Source organism: Hyaena hyaena, unplaced genomic scaffold (assembly GCF_003009895.1).
Source record: "Hyaena hyaena isolate Hyena2069 unplaced genomic scaffold, ASM300989v1 scaffold_65, whole genome shotgun sequence".
Classification (NCBI taxonomy): Eukaryota; Metazoa; Chordata; class Mammalia; order Carnivora; family Hyaenidae; genus Hyaena; species Hyaena hyaena.
The window spans coordinates 3,035,679-3,054,235 of NW_024080697.1; the positions used below are offsets into that span (position 1 = coordinate 3,035,679).

At 44.3% G+C, this 18,557-nt stretch overlaps 1 protein-coding gene across 3 annotated transcripts in view; it reads right to left on the reverse strand.

Annotated features, from left to right (window-relative positions):
• Positions 1–18,557, reverse strand: part of ANGEL1 (angel homolog 1) — a 46,199-nt gene that overhangs the window by 2,292 nt on the left and 25,350 nt on the right. For 2 of the 3 annotated variants that reach the window (XM_039232344.1, XM_039232345.1), the window contains 3 exons: positions 7,089–7,158; positions 6,404–6,567; positions 3,562–5,658 (listed from right to left, as the gene is read on the reverse strand). In XM_039232344.1, coding sequence (XP_039088275.1) covers positions 5,498–5,658; positions 6,404–6,567; positions 7,089–7,158 — 395 coding nt within the window. In that variant the 3' untranslated portion in view covers positions 3,562–5,497. Of the gene's footprint in view, positions 1–2,779; positions 3,026–3,561; positions 5,659–6,403; positions 6,568–7,088; positions 7,159–18,557 lie in introns of those variants that run through there. The other variant, XM_039232343.1, reaches the window with a different exon arrangement.

Consider the following 18,557-nt stretch of genomic DNA (forward strand, 5'->3'; position numbering starts at 1 on the left):
CTTGGTGGTTCCAGAAAAAAACCTGACCAGAGGTGAGGGGATCCCCAAACCAGCCAATGGGAAAGCTTAAGACCTCTGCAGTCAAAGGGACTTCTGAGGTCCCAGACTGTCACCACCTCAGCCTGCTGAAACCACTAAGCTCTTGTTGATCCTACCCTGGGGGATCTTTCCTGCTGGCCGTAACTGAACCCTTCTCCCTCACACAGCCAGCCTCTGCTCCTCCCATCCCAGTCCCCAGCATTTCCCCAGAACAGAGGAGGAAGGATGAGTATTCCCCTAGGAGGGAAGGTTATTTCAGGAAACCATAGCAACAGGGATCTGAAGTCCCTTCTCAGCACAGTCGCCCACAGTCTCAGTGCAGAATCTACGGTAGCTAAAGCCGCAGCCTTGGAAAACGCCTCTGGTTCCACTCCTCGTCCCTCCTCCCTCCAGCTCTGGGCCCCGTCCCAACAGTTGCAACCAGACTTGCACAGAAATAGCTTTAGACTCCACAGCCTTATTTTTTATCTGTACCCTCCTTCTCCCTGCTCTCCTTTCATCCAGCTGAGAGTAAAGCAAGGACTTGAAAGAAGAGGTAGGGTATTTCCTCCTCCTCATCCCAGCCAATCCCCATCAAGTCTTAGCCAGAAGTGTGGTTTAGCACAAGGTGCCCTCACTTTCCGCGGCATGGTGGTGAGGCATGGCCTCTGGGAAGAGAAGCAGTCTACTCTACACATGAACATCTTAGGCTGGAGACCATCCAATAGAGGCAGTTTTGGTCTTTACAGGTTAAATTAAGTCCAATTTAAATGATACCCAAAAAAAGACCTTTTACTAGAGGTAACCAGAATCTATGAATGACATGGATTGTACAACTTTACCCAGAGGCAACATTATAATGTACACATTCAAGTCCAACTAAATACCAAGTCAAGGATCTGTGGATAGACTTCACTGACATGGGCTCATACACAGGGAGCCCCCCCCAGATAGCTCATGTACAAATGAGGGCTGGGCCAGTGCTGGGGCCAGTCTGTCATGAATCCAACAGGCTCCTTGTGGACACTGTTTAGATATGACATAGAGGTAAATGTCATCATGAGCTTCCGAGACATCAGGACCCAACTTATGGAGGGTGGGGGGGGTTACCTCAGTTCCTGCTGCCCTGTTTCTTTCAGGCTCTCAGTGTGTCCCAGGCTCATTTAGGCACATGACTAATTTGTGCTGGACTTTTAGATGCAGGTGGCACTTCTTGGAGCCCTGAACACAAAGGGGTTGAGAGCCCTGTCACCCCCATCTACCAGGATCTGACCTCATGACCACTACTGTGGAGGGCAGTGGTGACAAGAAGACGTGGCTGTACCAAAGACCAAGGCAGATGGCCCAAATGTGGGCTGCCTGGTAATCCTCAGTGCTTGCCAAGGGGGTCAAGGGACCTGCTGCTGAGGCTTGGCAGGTGATGAAGAGGTGCCACCTTAGGTCAGCTGGAGGGACAGCTCTCTGTGGGTGTGCACTTCCTCCAACCTCCAACAAGATAGGGCTTGTTCATGAGAATGACAGCCTCCCAGAATTGCAGTTTAAGTGCAGAGATGCCACTCCTCTCCCCGCTGCTCCTGTGTGGGGCGTCGGGGGCCGAGGAACTGAGGAGGGATGGGGCAGGAGGCAGAGGCCCCTGAGAAACACATGCGGTCCACGTTCTCCTAAGTGGGGCAAGACCTGCACCCTACCAGGCTCTCATCTGGCTGACTCTTGCCAGAACAGTTTTGTTTTGTGCATTTGCTCAGGAGGAAAGAAACGGAGAGGAAACGCACACTGGGATGAGTCTGGAAGTGTTGGGGCCGCAAGTCCACTCTCCTTGGGTGGAAACTAGAGAAGTTGTGCCCCTCCAACTCCTAGAAGAGAGGCCACACCATGTGTTCCATAACCAATCAAAAAACAACCCTTCAGGGGCGCCTGGGTGGCTCAGTTAAGTGTCCGACTTCGGCTCAGGTTATGATCTCACGGTATGTGGGTTTGAGCCCTGCATTGGGCTCTGTGCTGACAGCCAGCTCAGAGCCTGGAGCCTGTTTCCAATTCTGTGCCCCCCGCTCTCTCTCTGACCCTCCCCTGCTCACGCTGTCTCTCTCTCTCTCTCTCAAATAAATAAAACATTAAAAAAAACCTTGTTAGTTGCTACACCAAGGCAAAGAACTGGAGGGAAAAACAAAGACAAAAACCAGCAGCAGCAGCAGACTGCTCGTTCATTTCTCCTCACCGCCCCCCCCTCCCCAGCACCTTGTGTCCACCTTCCAGGATAACCTGTCTCTCCTACTCCAGGAAAGGCTATGGTTCTGAGGAGTGTGAGGAGTCAAGGAATAAAGCAAAGGAGATGATCAGTTTACCTCTTTGGGAGTTGTTTCCTCGGATATAAATAAAGGTACCCTGAACGCTGCACTGCCACCCCACGGTACCGCTAGCTACTGACAGTGGATGTGGAAGCACTGCTTCAACTTAATAAAAGTCTGTGCAGATGTTACGTGACTCAGGAAACCGTCCAGGCAGGAAAGGCTCCTGGGGGTGCACCTCAAAGCTTGGAGCTATAAAAGAACTCCTAGCCTAGCATGCAGGGCAAAGCATGCAGCCAGCCTGGGGAGAACTACCTGCCTCAGCTCCTGTGAGTGAGACTCTGCAGCCTTAGCCGCCCGTGCTTGCCAACGCCCAAACACCCCAATCCCAGAGCTGACAATTCCTCACGAGTGGAAAGGACTAGTACTTTAATTCCCATTTCACCAAGATTATGAAACACAAGGGCTTAACTTACCCACAGTCACCAAATGACCAGGCCGACGTGATAAGTGGTGTTCTTTATCCCTGGCTGTTTTCTTTCGACTGAATCCCAACCCAGGTGGTTCAACAGAAGCCCTGGGTAACTTTAGGTAATTCGGATTCTCACAGGCAGATTCAGAGGTGTGGGGTCTGGACTTCCATTCAGGTAAGGCAGGAGCCACACCTGGTTTCAGGGGTTCCCGTGGGCACGTGAGCTCCATGGACCTGCTGCACAAGGAAGCTGGGGGAAGACCAAAGTACCAGCAGAGTGAAGCCCTGGAAGGAAACCTTTCCAGCAACAGATGGCCCACGGTCCAGCTCCGGTTCCACAATGCAAAAGAGATGATCAGAAATAGACACTCGGCAAGAGGCAACGCCATGCACATCATGCCTCACGCAGTGACCTTGGCTTTGACCAGGAAAATACTTCTCACCCCACGTTCGGCACAGACCCTCCTGAAATGTGGGCAGTGGTAGCAGATGGAATGGGAATGAAAAAAGGTGAAAGAGCGGCTCTCTAGCTTGGTGAGGAGGGAGAAGAGAGCTGGACCCCAACAGAAGGCAGGGCATGAGGTTTCTTCAAGCCCCGTTCATCCCAGGCCTCAGAGCAGCCGGAGTATGTGTCAGTTCTCAAGGGACGATTACACCACTCTCCGGTGGAGATTTAGGGCCTGAGAGCCCAGCCCAGGCTGTCTCTTCCTCCTGGCCACCTCACTCTCCAGGCCTTCTCCCCCACCCTCCCCTGACCTTCGGGATCCTAACAAATGACCAACAGCAGGGGGGAAATGGTAAACCTTTATTTGGAAAAGAGAGCCTAAGTGACCACTTAAAATCCCTACTTAACTTCAGTTCCAAAACAGAAACAAATAAGAAAACAAGTAAAAGATCATCTATAAAACAATTGCCCTCTGCCACCTTGGGCTGTTTACACTGCATGTCCTGGCAGAAGAACAGTGATGGGCCAGAGTCCTGAAAAACAATAGGGCACTGACTTGAGACCATCTCAGGAGGCACCTGGGGGGAGAGAGTGAACAATGGGTGGGCTGTGGACAGGCGGGCCTGGGGCTCAGACAGGCGCATGCCCAGTACCCAGGAAATAAAGTTCACAACATACATGCACAGATGAATTCCCCAGCACCCAGGCACAGAAAGCTTATAACCATGAACACAGCAGCAGAATTCAAGCTGGGTCTTTGGCTTTCAAAAAAAAAAAAAAGTAAGAGAGCCTCTGGCTAACCACCCCTAACCCTGGCGCTCAGGCATTCCCTCAGTCCCATTCCGGAGCCAGGAGGGGCAACAGCAAGGCCAATCTGCAAGGACCGGTAGCTACTCTGGGACACATGAGGACCAGCTGGCCCAGTAACACCTGGGCTGTACCCCAGCTGTGAAAGATTAAGGCATGCAGGTGACCCATGGGGGCAAGGGGTCCCCTGGATGGGCTAGGGTAACCCTGTGCCAGAGGGGCAACGCTGGCAACAAGCAGCTGAGGCCTTGCCGGCTGCAACAAACCCCGAAACACTGCCACCTTGAGATCTTGGACAGGCTTTGCTCAAGGCCACCTTCTGCGGAGATGGCCTGGCCTGAGGTAAATACCAGGCTTTTCTAGAAGAAAATGGAAAGGCATGGGGGAGGCAAGGAGGTAGAGATGTGGGAGGCAAGGAACAGAAAACGGTTTCTGAGGTGCGCAGAGGAAGAGAACAAGTCCCTGAGGGCCCGGGTCCCAGCTGAGGCAGCTGCACAGCCTGCCTGGCTCCTGCTCCTACCAGGCCTCCCACCCTTACCCCGGTTCTGCAGGGGGCAGAGTCCAGCAAGACCAGAGTTTCTTGAAGGTTCTTTTTCATCCTTTTAAACCTCAAATGACTATTCCAGCCCACTGACCCACACAGGGGTTTAAACTTTTGCCTTTCTCACGGCAGCCTGGGGAAAGGAACAAGCCCTAGAGAAAGCACGCCAGGCCTGTGAGGAGCTCCGAGTCGAGGGCTGGGAGGCACTGGGGCCGGCAGCACATCCCCGATGCTGCTGCTCCAGGCTGTGCGGCCGTCTTTCCCAGAGCCCAGACGGTGAGTGTGCCCAGCTTGGCATGATGAACGCCTAATGAGACACAGAGGATAAAAGGGGAGAAGGGCCCACGCCCCTGCTGCTGCCTGCCAACCCACAGCAGCCAGGCCATGCTCTCAGCCCACCCCTAGGCCAACAGCCCCAGCGTGGAACGTGGGCTGATCAGAGGCAGGCACACCGGACAGAGCAGTCCCACGCCGAGGGGACACATGCACACTACACACGTATGGGCCTGGCAAGAGGGCTGGGCCCAGAGGTCAGGAAGGCAGGAAGAAGACTGGGTTCAAAGATACATCAAAAAACGGCCTGAAAGCAAATAACCAATGAGATCAATAGCTCCCGCAACCCTGGTAATTAAAAATCAAGGGGGAGGACTGGATACATGGAAGGAAGCGGCATCTCCCCTTCAGCCTCTCCCAGGGCCACTGAGGATGTGGCACAGGATTAGGAAGAGGTTGGGGTGGGGCAGGGACCACAGGCAGAGAACGTGGACAGGCCTGGAGAAAATCTAACCGTAGGAAAAAGGGAATGGGGGAGGGGTAGGGAGGGGATGGAAGTTTCTTGGATCTAAGTTTCCAAAAGCATGGGGTATTTCCACAGTCTCTGATCCAGTGAGCTCTTCTGGAAGAGAAGCTCTCTTCCCCTGGGAGCCCCGTCATGGGGCGGTGACTTCCATCCCAAAGCTGGCCAGCAGGCAGAGGTGGTCTGAAGAGCAGAAGGGGTTGGGTAAGCCGTTGGCAGCCCAGAGAATCTCTTCAGAGAGGAGGGAGAGACGGCCCAGAAGTTTGAGAGTCCCATCTTGATAGAGCCTGTGATCTGGGGCACAAAGCAGAAGCCAGTGGAGAAAGAAGCCACAGGTCACCGCCTGGGGGTGGCTGGGCCCTGGGGGAGCTACATATGGAGGCTACATCCCCTCAGCCACCCCACCCTCCCTTACTTCCCCTGCTGCCTCTGGCTGAGGCCTCACTTTCTCAGACACTCTGTGATGCACCAACGAATGAAACAAGGTGGGTTCAGGGAGACTGTGGCAAATGGAGACCGTATGCCCAGGCTCAGCATTTATAAAATCTTTGGATTTTTCAAGAAAAGCTGGAAATCCAGATTTTCTACATAAAATCTGATATTTAAACCTAGGCAATCAATTCAAACACTTTGAAAGACATGCTTTAAATAAGACAGGCATGGGGCTGACAGACTGCTACACTGTTTGCTGGTATCAGATGGAGAAACAAGAAATAGGGTCTCTAACCTAACCAAGCCCCTCACTAAATGGCTACCTTGTTCAAAATCTACTTACCTCCTAGTACTCTATTTTTACCTCTTAAATAGAAGTGGGCCTGGTCTGCCCACCTCTCCCTAATGCTGCAAAAAGAGAAGGCAGACAAACAGCCTAAGGGAATTACGATGAGGATGACCAGCACCAGGTTATGTATGAAATCTGCTACTTTGCGAGTCAGATCCCAGCAGCCCGAGCCATGTGACCAAATGCCTGACCTACTATCAGCCGTTCCCAGGGACTTTTGAAGGTGGCTTCTGTGAACCCAGGACCCACCAGGCTTACCAGTTCTGTTCCCATTCTCGCAGGACTCAGCTGAGAAGAAGATGTAATCCACAGTTGTTCCAAGACCCAGGGGCATTGTGGTGACCTCTGGGCGGCCATGCTGGGGCAAAAAATGAGTATATACCGAGGTCAGGTGAAGGCAGTGCTGGATGGTACCTACAGTCCTACGGGAATGAAGGAGAAAATGTCAGTCAGCAAACATTACTGAATTTTTCTCAAAGTCACTTTCTCTGTGGGTTTTATAAATTTTTTAAGGGACGATCCCAAATAACTCCATCTCAGCAAATTACTTCCCATGCTAATAAGAGGTAGATGGTCTTAGCTAAAATTAGCCTAGGAACAGACACATTTATACTCAGTCCCCCTGACTTTCCTTACCCCACCAACTCTCCTACAATTACCTGGTAAAGTATAGCTAATGTGTCCCTGTCTGGGGGGGTGGGGGTGGAGGGGACAGCAAATCCTTCTGTGAAGCCTTACTCCCTGAGGAAAAGTGCATGGGTTTTTTGTCTGCAAGAACTTAGGTGAGTCACTTCTGGCCTCTGCACACCAACCCCTCCAAAGCTTAGCACATTTTAGGAGAAGAAAGAGCTCAGCAAAAACTACCCCCCTCAATGAGCCTCAGGAGAGCCAATGAGAATCTCATACACTCTGATAGGGGCTAGAAAGCAAGCAGGAAGATCACCTGGGCAAGACAGGCTCGGGCTCCAAGGTGTCTTCCTCAAGCACAGACTCAGCCCAGCCAGCAGGTCGCTCTACAGAAGACCAGAGAAAAAAGGTATTATTATTCACATATAGTTAAGAAGGGTCAGAACCTTGCACCCTGAAATCCTTCTCAGATCCTTAACTGGATTGCTACAAAAGGGGAAAGGGGAAAGAGAAAGGTAATGGGAAAAAGTAACAATGGACCAAAGTCAAAAACCACAGGAAGGCAGGCAGAGGCCTTGAACACAGACATTTCTTCCTTGGCTCAGCACCTCTTCAAATAATTTATTTAAATTTATTCTTTAGAATAGGTAATAGAGTAATGTGGTATAAAAATCAAATGTAGAGAAAAGTATCAGTGAAAAGTCTCCCTCCCACTCTGGGACTCCTGCCACTTAATTTCCCTCTTGAGAAGCAACCAATGTTACCAAATTCCTGGTATATTCCTTCAGAAATTTTCTATCACATACCATCTGTTATATACATATATGCACATAGCATATAACATGTATACACTCTTAAATAAACATAAATCTGTACACACAAAGAAACAAGATACATATGTCCAACATCAGGAAAGAACGAAGGGATATGATTACAGAGCCTACTGACATTAATAGGTGTTATGGACTGAATGTACCTTCCCAAAGTATGTTGCAATCCTAATCTTCAGTGAGATGGTATTTGGAGGTGGGCCTTTGAAGGTAATTTGGTCATGAGGGTGGAGCCCTCATGCATGGGACTAATGCCCTTATAAAAAGAATCCTACAGAGTTCCCTCACCCTCTTTCCACCGTGTAAGGACACAAGAAGTTAGCACTCAGCAACCCAGAAGAGGGCCCTCACCAGAACTAGACCATGCTGGCACCCTGATCGTGTACTTCTAGTCTTCAGAACTGTGAGAAATAAGTTTCTGTTGTTTATAAACCATCCAGGGAGGGGTGTTTTGTTATAATAGCCCATACTGATAAAGACAACAGGATAACAAGGATAAATAAAACTGACAAACCCTTAGCTAGATTGACCAAGAAAAAACAGACTCATTACTAAAGCCAGGAATGAAAGAAGGGCCACCACTACCAACCTTATAGGAATCTTTAAATTATGAGAATAGTATAAACAACTGCTTATAACCAACAAGTGAGAAAACTTAGATGAAATGGACAAATTTCTAAAAAGACACAAACTATGTAAACTGATTGAAGAAAAAATAGAAAATGTGAATAGCCTATAAGCAAGTAAAGAAACAATTAGTAATTTAAAAACTTCCCACGAAGAAAAGTCTAGGATTAGATGGCTTCACTGATGAATTCTGCCAAATGTTTAAAGAAGTAATACAAATCCTTCACAAATACTTCCAAAAAATAAGATGGGACACACTTCCCAATCCATGAGGTATTACTCAGTTAATCAAAATTAGACAAAGACATCATAAAGAAAACTACAGAACAATATCCCCTGTGAATTTACATGCAAAATTCCCAATGACTGTGATACCGTGATTTATAAGAAGTATTTATTTGGCCTTGTCCACAGTTCCTGGCTCACGGCTCCCCAAACTCTTAGAATATCCTAAGAGATAACAGCAATAAAGGTGTCTTTTATTATATTATGAGGTGACTTTTGGAAAGCACTGAAAGATGGGGGCTGGTTACCAGAAAGACCAACCTGTTATTAGAGGGCTGGAACTCTGTCCCAATTCCCTGAACCTCCTGGGAAGGGAGCAGGGCTGGAGCTTGAATCAACAATGGCCAATGACTTAATCAACCCTATGTAATAAAGCCTCAGAGAGCTTCTGGGCTGGTGAACACGTGGAGGTTTGGAGAAAATGGCATGCCTAGAGAGGGCATGTAAGCTTCCCAAATACCTTGCCCTATGCATCTCTTCCATCTGGCTGTTCCTGAGTTTTTTGGGTTTTTTTTTTTAATGTTTTATTTATTTTTGAGAGAGAGAGAGAGAGAAAGCGTGAGCAGGGGCGGGGCAGAGAGAGAGGGAGACACAGAATCTGAAACAGGCTCCAGGCTCTGAGCTGTCAGCACAGAGCCCAACGCAGGGCTCAAACCCATGAACATGAGATCATGACCTGAGCCAAAGTCGGACGCTCAACCGACTGAGCCACCCAGGTACCCCGTGGCTGTTCCTGAGTTTTATCCCTTTATAATAAACTGGCAATCTAGTGAGTAAAATGCTTCTTTGAATTCTGTGAGCCATCATAGCAAATTAATTAAACCCAAGGAAGTAGAGAGGATTTAGAACAGCCAGTTGGCCAGCAAATACAGGTAACAACCTGGACTTATGGCTGGCATCCCGAAGTCCACAGAGGGGGTTGTTAGAACCTAGTTTGTCAGAAGCACAGGCTGGGCTTGTGACCAGTATCTAAAGTTGGGGAAGGGGGCAGTCTTCTAGGACTGAGCCTTTCTTTAACCTGAAGAATCTGATGCTATCTCTGGGCATATGGTATCAGAATTGAATAGAATTTTTGCTGTGGGAGGAAACCCCCATCTTTCCCATGTTGGAAATTAAGTCTCAGAGCACCAAAAGAACATTGTATTAACAAACCAAATCCAGCAAAATGTAAAAATGATTATATACTATGACCAATTACAATTTATCCTAGGAATGTAAAGTTGGTTTAACATCTGAAAATCAATTAATGTAATACATTATATTAATAGAATTCTGAAGGACAAAACCTACATGATCATCTGAGTACACACAGAAAAAAACAATTTGGCAAAATTCAACACCCCTTTATGGAAAGAAAAAACACATAAAAAAACTAGACACAGAAGAGAACATCTCCAACCAGCTAAAGGGAATCCACAAAAACTCCAGGGCTCACATCACACTTAATGGTGAAAGGCTGAAAGCTCTGCCTCTAAGATCAGGAACAGGACAAGGATGTCCACTTTCACCACTTAACATTAAAGAGACCTAGCCAGGGCAATCATGGGGAAGAAGAAATAAAAGCCATCCAGATCAGAATGGAAGAAGTAATGCTATTTTGGTGTCCAAAATGACTTAATCTTATATAAAGGAAATTCTCAAAAATCCATTTAAAAAAACTATTAGAACTATAAATGAGTTCTCTGGCACAAAAACAGACACATAGACCAATGGAATAGAATAGAGAACTCAGAACTGGACCCACAAATGTATGGCCAACTAATCTTTGACAAAGCAGGAAAGAGTATCCAATGGAAAAAAGACAGCCTCTTTAACAGATGGTGCTGGGAAAACTGGACAGCAACATGCAGAAGAATGAAACTAGATCACATTCTCACACCATGCACAAAAATAAACTCAAAATGGATAAAGGACCTGAACATGAGACAGGAAACCATCAAAACCCTAGAGGAGAAAGCAGGAAACAACCTCCTTGACCTCAATCGCAGCAATTTCTTACTTGACACATCCCCAAAGGCAAGGGAATCAAGAGCAAAAATAAACTATTGGGACTTCATCAAGATAAAAGGCTTCTGCACGGCAAGGGAAACAATTCATAAAACTAATAGGCAACAGATGGAATGGGAAAAGACAGTTGCAAATGACATATCGAATAAAGGGCTAGTATCCAAAATCTATAAGGAACTCACCAAACTCCACACCCAAAAAAACAAATAATCCAGTGAAGAAATGGGCAGAAGACATGAACAGACACTTCTCCAAAGAAGACACCCAGATGGCCAACAGACACAATGCTCAGCATCCCTCCTCATCAGGGAAATACAAATCAAAACCATGCTGAGATATCACTTCATGCCAGTCAGAGTGGCTAAAATGAACAAATCAGGAGACTATAGATGCTGGCAAGGATGTAGAGAAACGGGCACCCTCCTACACTGTTGGTGGGAATGTAAACTGGTGCAGCCCCTCTGGAAAACAGTGTGGAGATTCCTCAAAAAATTAACAATAGAACTCCCCTATGACCCAGCAATAGCACTGCTAGGAGTTTACCCCAAGAGATACAGGAGTACTGATTCATAGGAGCACATGTACCCCAATGTTCATAGCAGCACTTTCAACAATAGCCAAATCATGGAAAGAACCTAAGTGTACATCAACTGACGAATGGATCAAGAAGATGTGGTTTATCTATACAATGGAATACTACATGGCAATGAGAAAGAATGAAATCTGGCCATGTGTAGCAACATGGGTGGACCTTGAGGATATTATGCTGAGCGAAATAAGTCAGGCAGAGAAAGACAGATACCATATGCTTTCACTTATAAGAGGATTAGGAGAAAGTTAATGGAGGACCATGGGGGAGGAGAAGGGGAAAAACAGTTGGGGAGAGGGAGGGAGGCAAACAATGAGAGACTCTTGAACACTGAGAACAAACTGAGGGTTGATAGGGGTGGGGGAGAGTCGGACACTTAACCAACTGAGCCACCCAGGCACCCCTATTTTCTATTTCTAATTTTGCTGGCTGGTATCTCTGAACACAGTTGAATAATGATAGTGGCCATCCTTGTCTTACCCCTGACTCTGACGGGGATGCTACTACAGACGCTGATTTTTGGAGCTGAGATAAATGCTGTGGTTTGGTTTTGGCTCTGGTATTGTTTTTAATTTTCAGGCCTGTGGTGACTCCATTTCCGTTCTCTTGCTCCTCACCTCTGTGGTGCAAGCTGCTGCCACACACTCCAAGTGACCAAGATTGTTGTAATTGTGAAAGAGATTACAGGGCATGCCTCAGAGATATGGTGGGTTCGGTTCCAGACCACCGCAATAAAGTGACTGACCAATAAAGCCAGTCAAATGAATTTTTTTGGTTTCCCAGTGCCTATAAAAGTTATGTGTATACTGTACTGTATTTTAAGTGTACAACAGCATTAGGTCTAAACAAAACAATGTACATACCTTAATTTAAAAAATACTCTATTGCAAAAAACTGCTAACCATAACTTGAACTTTCAGCAAGTTATAATCTTTTTGCTGGTGGAAGGTCTTCCCCCAGTGTGGAAGGCTCCTGACTAATCTGGGTGTTGGCTACAAATGATTTCTCTGTAGCCTACGATGCTGTTTAATACAACTTGTTCCCAAAGAACTTCTTTCAACACTAGAGTCAATACTCTCATGCGCTCCTGCTGCTTTATCAACTAAGTTCTAAATCCTTTGATGTCAACCATCTTTATAGCACCTTCACCAGGAGTAGATTCCATCTCAAGAAACCACTTTCTTTCCTCATCCATAGGGAGCAACTCCACATAATTAAAGTTTGATCATGAGATTGCAGCAATTCAGTACCATCTTCAAGCTCCACTTTTTTTTTAATTTTTCTTAACATTTACTTACTTTTGAGAGAGAGAGAGACAGAGAGCATGAAAGAGCACAAGCACAAGACAGGGAGGGACACAAAGAAGAAGACACAGAATCCAAAGCAGGCTCCACCCTCCGAGCTGTCAGCACAGAGCCTGATGCAGGGCTTGAACTCACAAACTGTGAGATCATCATGACCTGAGCAGAAGTCAAACACTTAAACGAATGAGCCACTCAGGCACCCCTTCAGAGTCCACTTCTAATCTAGTTTTTCTGCTGTTTCCACCACATCTGTAGTGACTTCCTGCACAAGTCTCAAACTCCTCAAAGTCATTTCTGGGGGCTGGAATCAACTTTTTCCAAACTCCTGTTAATTAAGGCTGGTATTCTGACCTCTTCCCACGAATCACAAATGTTCTCAGTGACACCTAGAATGAGGAATCATTCCATTTAGAAACCTTCTAAAAGGTTTCAGTTTACATTGCCCAGATCCAACAGAGGAATCACTACCTATGGCAGCTACAGTTTTACAAAGTATATTTCTCCAATAATAAAACTTGAAAGTCAAAATCATTCCTTGAACTGTAAGCTTCACAATGGATCCTGAGTTGGCAGGCACAAAAACAACATTAATTTCGTTGTGCAGCTCCATCAGAGCTCTTGGGTGACCACGTGCATTGTCAGTGAGCAGTCATATTTTGAAAGGAATCCTTTTTTCTGAGCAGTAGCTCTCAACAGTGGGCTTAAAATATTTAGTACATCTCGTTGTAAACAGATATGCTGTCCTCCAGGCTTTCTTGTACAATTTATGGCTCACAGGCAGAGTTGATTTAGCGTAATTCTTAAGGGTCCTAGGATTTTTGGACTGGCAAATGAGCACTGGCTTTAACTTAGTCACCAGCTATGTCAGCCCCTAACAAAATAGTCAGTCTATCCTTTGAAGCTGTGAAGCCAAGCAGTGACTTCTCCTCTCTAGGTGTGAAAATCCCATATGGCCTCTTCCTCCAATAGAAGGCTGTTTCATCTACATTGAAAATCTTTTAAGTGGAGCCACCCTCAGTAATTATCTTAGCTGGATCTTCTGGAGAACTTGCTGCTTCACCTTATGCTTTTCATGTTATGGAGATGGCTTCTTTCCTTAAATCTCAAGAACCAAGCCCTGCTAGCTTCAGACTTTTCTTCTGCACTTTCTTCACTGCTCAGTCTTCACAGAATTGAAGAGTTAGGGCCTTGCTCTGGACTAGGCTGTGGCTTAAAGAAATGCTGTGGCCAGGCTGCTCTTCTCTCCAGACCATTAACACTTTTCCCATCCATATCAGCAGTCAGGCTGTTGTGCTTTCTTATCATTCACATGTTCACCGGAGAAGCACTTTTCATTTCCTTCAAGAACTTTCCTTAGCATTCACAACTTGCCTAACTATTTGGGGCAAGATGCCTAGCTTTTGCCTGTCTCAGCTTTTAACATGCCTTCCTCACTAAGCTCAATCATTTCTAGCTTTTGATTTAGTAAGAGACATAGGATTCTTCCTTTTACTTGAACACTTAAAGGCCATTGTAGGGTTACTAACTGACCTAATTTCACTATTGTTGTGTCTTGGGGAACAGGGAGGCCTAAGGAGAGGAAGAGAGAAAGACAGGGAAATGGCTGGTGGGTAGAGCAGTCAGAATACACAAAACATTTATCACTTAAGTTTGGCATCTTAAATGGGAGTGTTTCTTGACCCTCCAAAACAATTCCAATAATAACATCAAAGATCATTGATTATAGATCACCATAACAAATATAGTAATAATGAAAAAGTTTGAAATATGCCGGAATTATCAAAATGTGACACAGACACAAAGTGAGCAAATGGGTGTTGGAAAAATAGTGTTGATAGACTTGCTCGATGCAAGGTTGCCACAAACCTTCAATTTGTAAAAAAACACAATGTCTGCAAAAGAGCTATAAGGTGAAGCACAATAAAATAAGGTATGCCTGTATCTAGTTCCTCCTTCATTTTAGGAGAGGGGCGGGTTTAAGAATCTCAAATCTGAGAGCCTGGGTGGCTCAGTCGGCTGAGTCCAACTTAGGCTCAGGTCATGATCTTGCAGTTAGTGAGTTTGAGTCCCGTGTTGGGCTCCCTGCTGTCAGCACAAAGCCCACTTAAGATCCTCTGTCCTCTTCTCTCTGTGCCCCTCCTCTGCTCTCCTCTTAAAATAAGCATAAAAAATATTTAAAAATTAATTAAAAATAAAAGCTCTAGAATAGATGTTGAATTTTAAGTCTCTTTGACACCTATAAGATGACATGCATTTCATATATTTTAATAGATTTCATATATATTAGTATGATAAGTTATATTGATAGATTTCTCAATTAACAAATCATCATTCTATTTCTGATAAACTCCATTTGGTCACAGTATATTTACTGTTCTTTCAATGTGCTGCTAGATTGTTTCCTGATCTATTTAAAACTTTTTCCATCAATATTCATAAGCGGAGAATATTAGCATCTATGGTTGGATGTAATCATTGTCAGGTTATCGGTGCCAAAATACTTGTTGCATAAAAATAATTGGCCCCTTTCTTCCTCTGTGCACTGTAATAATTAAATAATGGAATTACAAATTCTTCAAAGGTTTGATGACATTCTATCAATCTGAGCCTACTGTTTTCATGGAACTCCATCTCTAAGAATTTTAGGTGTTTTTTTCCCCACTTAGATTCTCTTTCTTCTCTGTAATCAGTTATATTAAATTATATTTTCTAAAATTAATATATGCCCTCTAAGTTTTTAATTTCTTTTGCACTTAGCTGGGCCAAGAACCCTCGTATAATCCTATTAATTTTTCTTCATCTAGATACTTTCACTTGCTCCTTCCCTGCCCTTTGAAATAGGTTAGCTAATGGGCTCACCTAATTGACAGCTGATTTTTGCTCAAACAACTAACTCCTAGATTTTATTAGTTCTACTATTTCTGTTTTCTAAATTATTCCCATTTATCTTCTGCTTTCTTTCAGTTTATTTGTTCTTTTTTCCAACTTCTTGAATTGAATGTGTAATTTACACATTTTTATATTTTCTTCTCTATTAATGTAATTCTGTGATACTAAATATTCTACAGAATTCTATGAACTTTTCATTGAGCACTGTGTTAGCCATAGTCCACAAATATGGCACTTCTGTTATTTTCTAGATATTCTGCATTTATCCTTAAATTTCACCTTTGACTCAAAAGTGGCTTGAAAATTTCTAAATATCCAGATGAAAAAGTTTTCTGTTTTTAATTTCTATTTTTACTGAATGTATGATCAGAGGAAGGCTGTACAATTTCTACTGCTTGAGATTTACTGAGGTTTTTATGGTGGTCTTTTTTTTTTTAACGTTTATTCATTTTTGAGAGACAGAGCGTGAGTGAGGGAGGGACAGAGAGAGAGGGAGACACAGAATCTGAAGCAGGCTCCAGGCTCTGAGCTCTCAGCACAGAGCCCAATGTGGAGCTCGAACTCACAGGCTGTGAGATCATGATCTGAGCCGAAGTTGGACGCTTAACCGACTGAACCACCCAGGCACCCCAATGGTGGTCTAATTCTTAAGAATTTCCCATGACTACTTAAAAAGATGTCTTTGCTCTACTTTCAATATTCAGAATTTGAGATGTACCCATCAGATTTACCATAATCTATGTGCTGAAGACTTCCATATTCTTATCTTTTATCTAATTGATCTGTTGTGGGCTGAGAAAGGTGAATTAAAACCTTTTACCATTAGTTATTTTCTGACTATTGTTCCTTGCTAAAGCCTGCAGTTTCACTTTGTGATGGTTGATGTAATGTTAATCGGAGCATAAATATTCATAACACTAACATCTTCATTTTGAGTCACATCTTTTACTATTACAATATACCAGAAAAATCTCAGTGACCAGCAGGATACTAAAAATGGTTTCCCTCAACACCAAGCTCTGTCCATGCAGCACGGGGTACAAACAGCAGTGTTCTGGCAGTCGCACAAGCCTCGAGGCCTCTCCATGCCCCACTAGGCATGTGAGAACATGGGCCACAGCTGCCTCTACCTGAGCCGCAGTGTCCCTGACCCACTGCTATCAGCCAAACAAGTACGTTCTTCTGCAAGTACTTGGGAAGAGGATAAACTGTCCAGACATGTCGAGAGGCCAGTGAAGAAGCTGGATTCAGAATGTCCCTGGTTAGAAAACTGATCAGACAGCCTTTGATCTGTGGCCATCTGGTCAGTTTGTAAATAGTGGTTACAAAAATAATCAGCAATTGTTTTTTTCCTTTAATGCACTTTATTGGGCACGTGGTTTGTTATTTGTAAAAAGACCTGAAGGTCCAGAGTTCAATGGAAATGGGCAAGTGTTCACAAGAAAAAAAAAACCATAGTAACCCCTTTCAGTGTCTTTAAGGCCATACTGGAAAGAATAAATCCTTAGTAACTGAAAATGTTTACAAGCAGAGGACTTGAAATTTAGATTCCCTCTTGATGAATTATTCCTCCACAAAGGGAACTGGAGACAGTGAGAATGCCATGTTCCTATTACACACCTTGGGCACTGCAGAATTCTCCAGGGCAATGCAGTGTCAGCCTATGTGAAGGTTAGACCACCACTGCCTAGCACTGCAGCTCCTTCTGCAGCTCAAATGCTGCCCATTGAAATCAGTGTCACCGTCAAGTTGGTAAGTTTTGATGTGCACTAGTGGGCTGCATGACTCTAGTATTAGACTGGAAGTATTATTTGTTAGCACATCTAAACACATCTTCTAGAAAAAAAGATCATATGTTATAGTCTCCTTATTGCACTTAAGCCTTTCTAGTCATGGTCTAAAAATGGTGGTAGATTTTTAGATTTGGAGTCTTTAAAAGACATTCATCAGATAAACATTTTTCCAAACAAGACATACAGACGGCCAACAAAAACATGAAAAGGTGCTCAGTATCACTCATCATCAGGGAAGCACAAATCAAAACCACAATGAGATATCACCTCATACCAGTCAGAACGGCTAGTATCAAAAAAGACCAGGAATAACAAGTGTTGGCAAGGATGTGTAGAAAAAGAAACTCTTGTACACTGTTGGTGGGAATGAAAATTGGTGTTATCACTATGGAAAACAGTATGAAGCTTCCTCAAAAAATAAAAATAGAACTACCACACAAGCTAGTAACTCCATTTCCGGGTATTTAGCCAAAGAATATAAAAACATTAATTCAAAAAGATATATGCGCTATGTTCACATTATTTACAGTAGCTAAGATATGGAAGCAACCTAAGTGTCCATCACTAGATAAATGGATAGGGAACACATGGTGTGTACACACATACATATATACACACACACACACACACACACACAGAATATTATCAGCCGTAAAAAAAAGAGTGAAATCTTGCCATTTACGACTATATGGGTGGACTTAGAGGGCATTTTGAGTGAAATAACTCAGACAGTGAAAGACAAATACCATATGAATTCACTTATACATGGAATCTAAAAGACAAAACAAACAAGAACAAAATAGAAATAGACTCATAAATACAGAGAACAAAGCAGTGTTTGCCAAAGGGGGGATTGCCAGAGGAGGCAATATAGGTGAAGGGGATTAAGAGCTAAAAACTTTCAGTTATAAAATAAATCATAAGGATGAAAATTACATGTAAGGGAACAGACTTAGTATTACAATAACGTTGTATGGTAACAGATGATGAACACAAATATCACAGTGAATGGGTGTGTTTACCCAAATTTAACCTCAATTTTTAAAATACTGCTATTATTTTGCACTAGATATTAGTGAACTGGGTATTTTCCCCTACATAATGATTCTGCTTACAAAGTGATTGTCAGCATATATTATAAAGGTTCTTGGTTTAATTTTGTTATTAAATTGAAATGCTTGGGACACCTGGGTGGCTTAGTCGGTTAAGCATCTGGCTCTTGGCTTCAGCTCAGGTCATGATCTCACAGCTCATGAGTTCAAGCCCCAGGTCAGGCTCTGTGCTGACAGTGTGGAGCCTGCTTGGGATTCTCTCTTTCCCTCTCTCTGCCCTTCTCTTGCTCACGCTATCTCTGTCTCTGTCAAAATAAATAAACTTTAAAAAACAAAAAAGAAAGAAAAATTCTTTTAAAAAAATCCTTGTTTTAGGTTTCAAGTACAGGACTATTTTGTTTTTAATTTT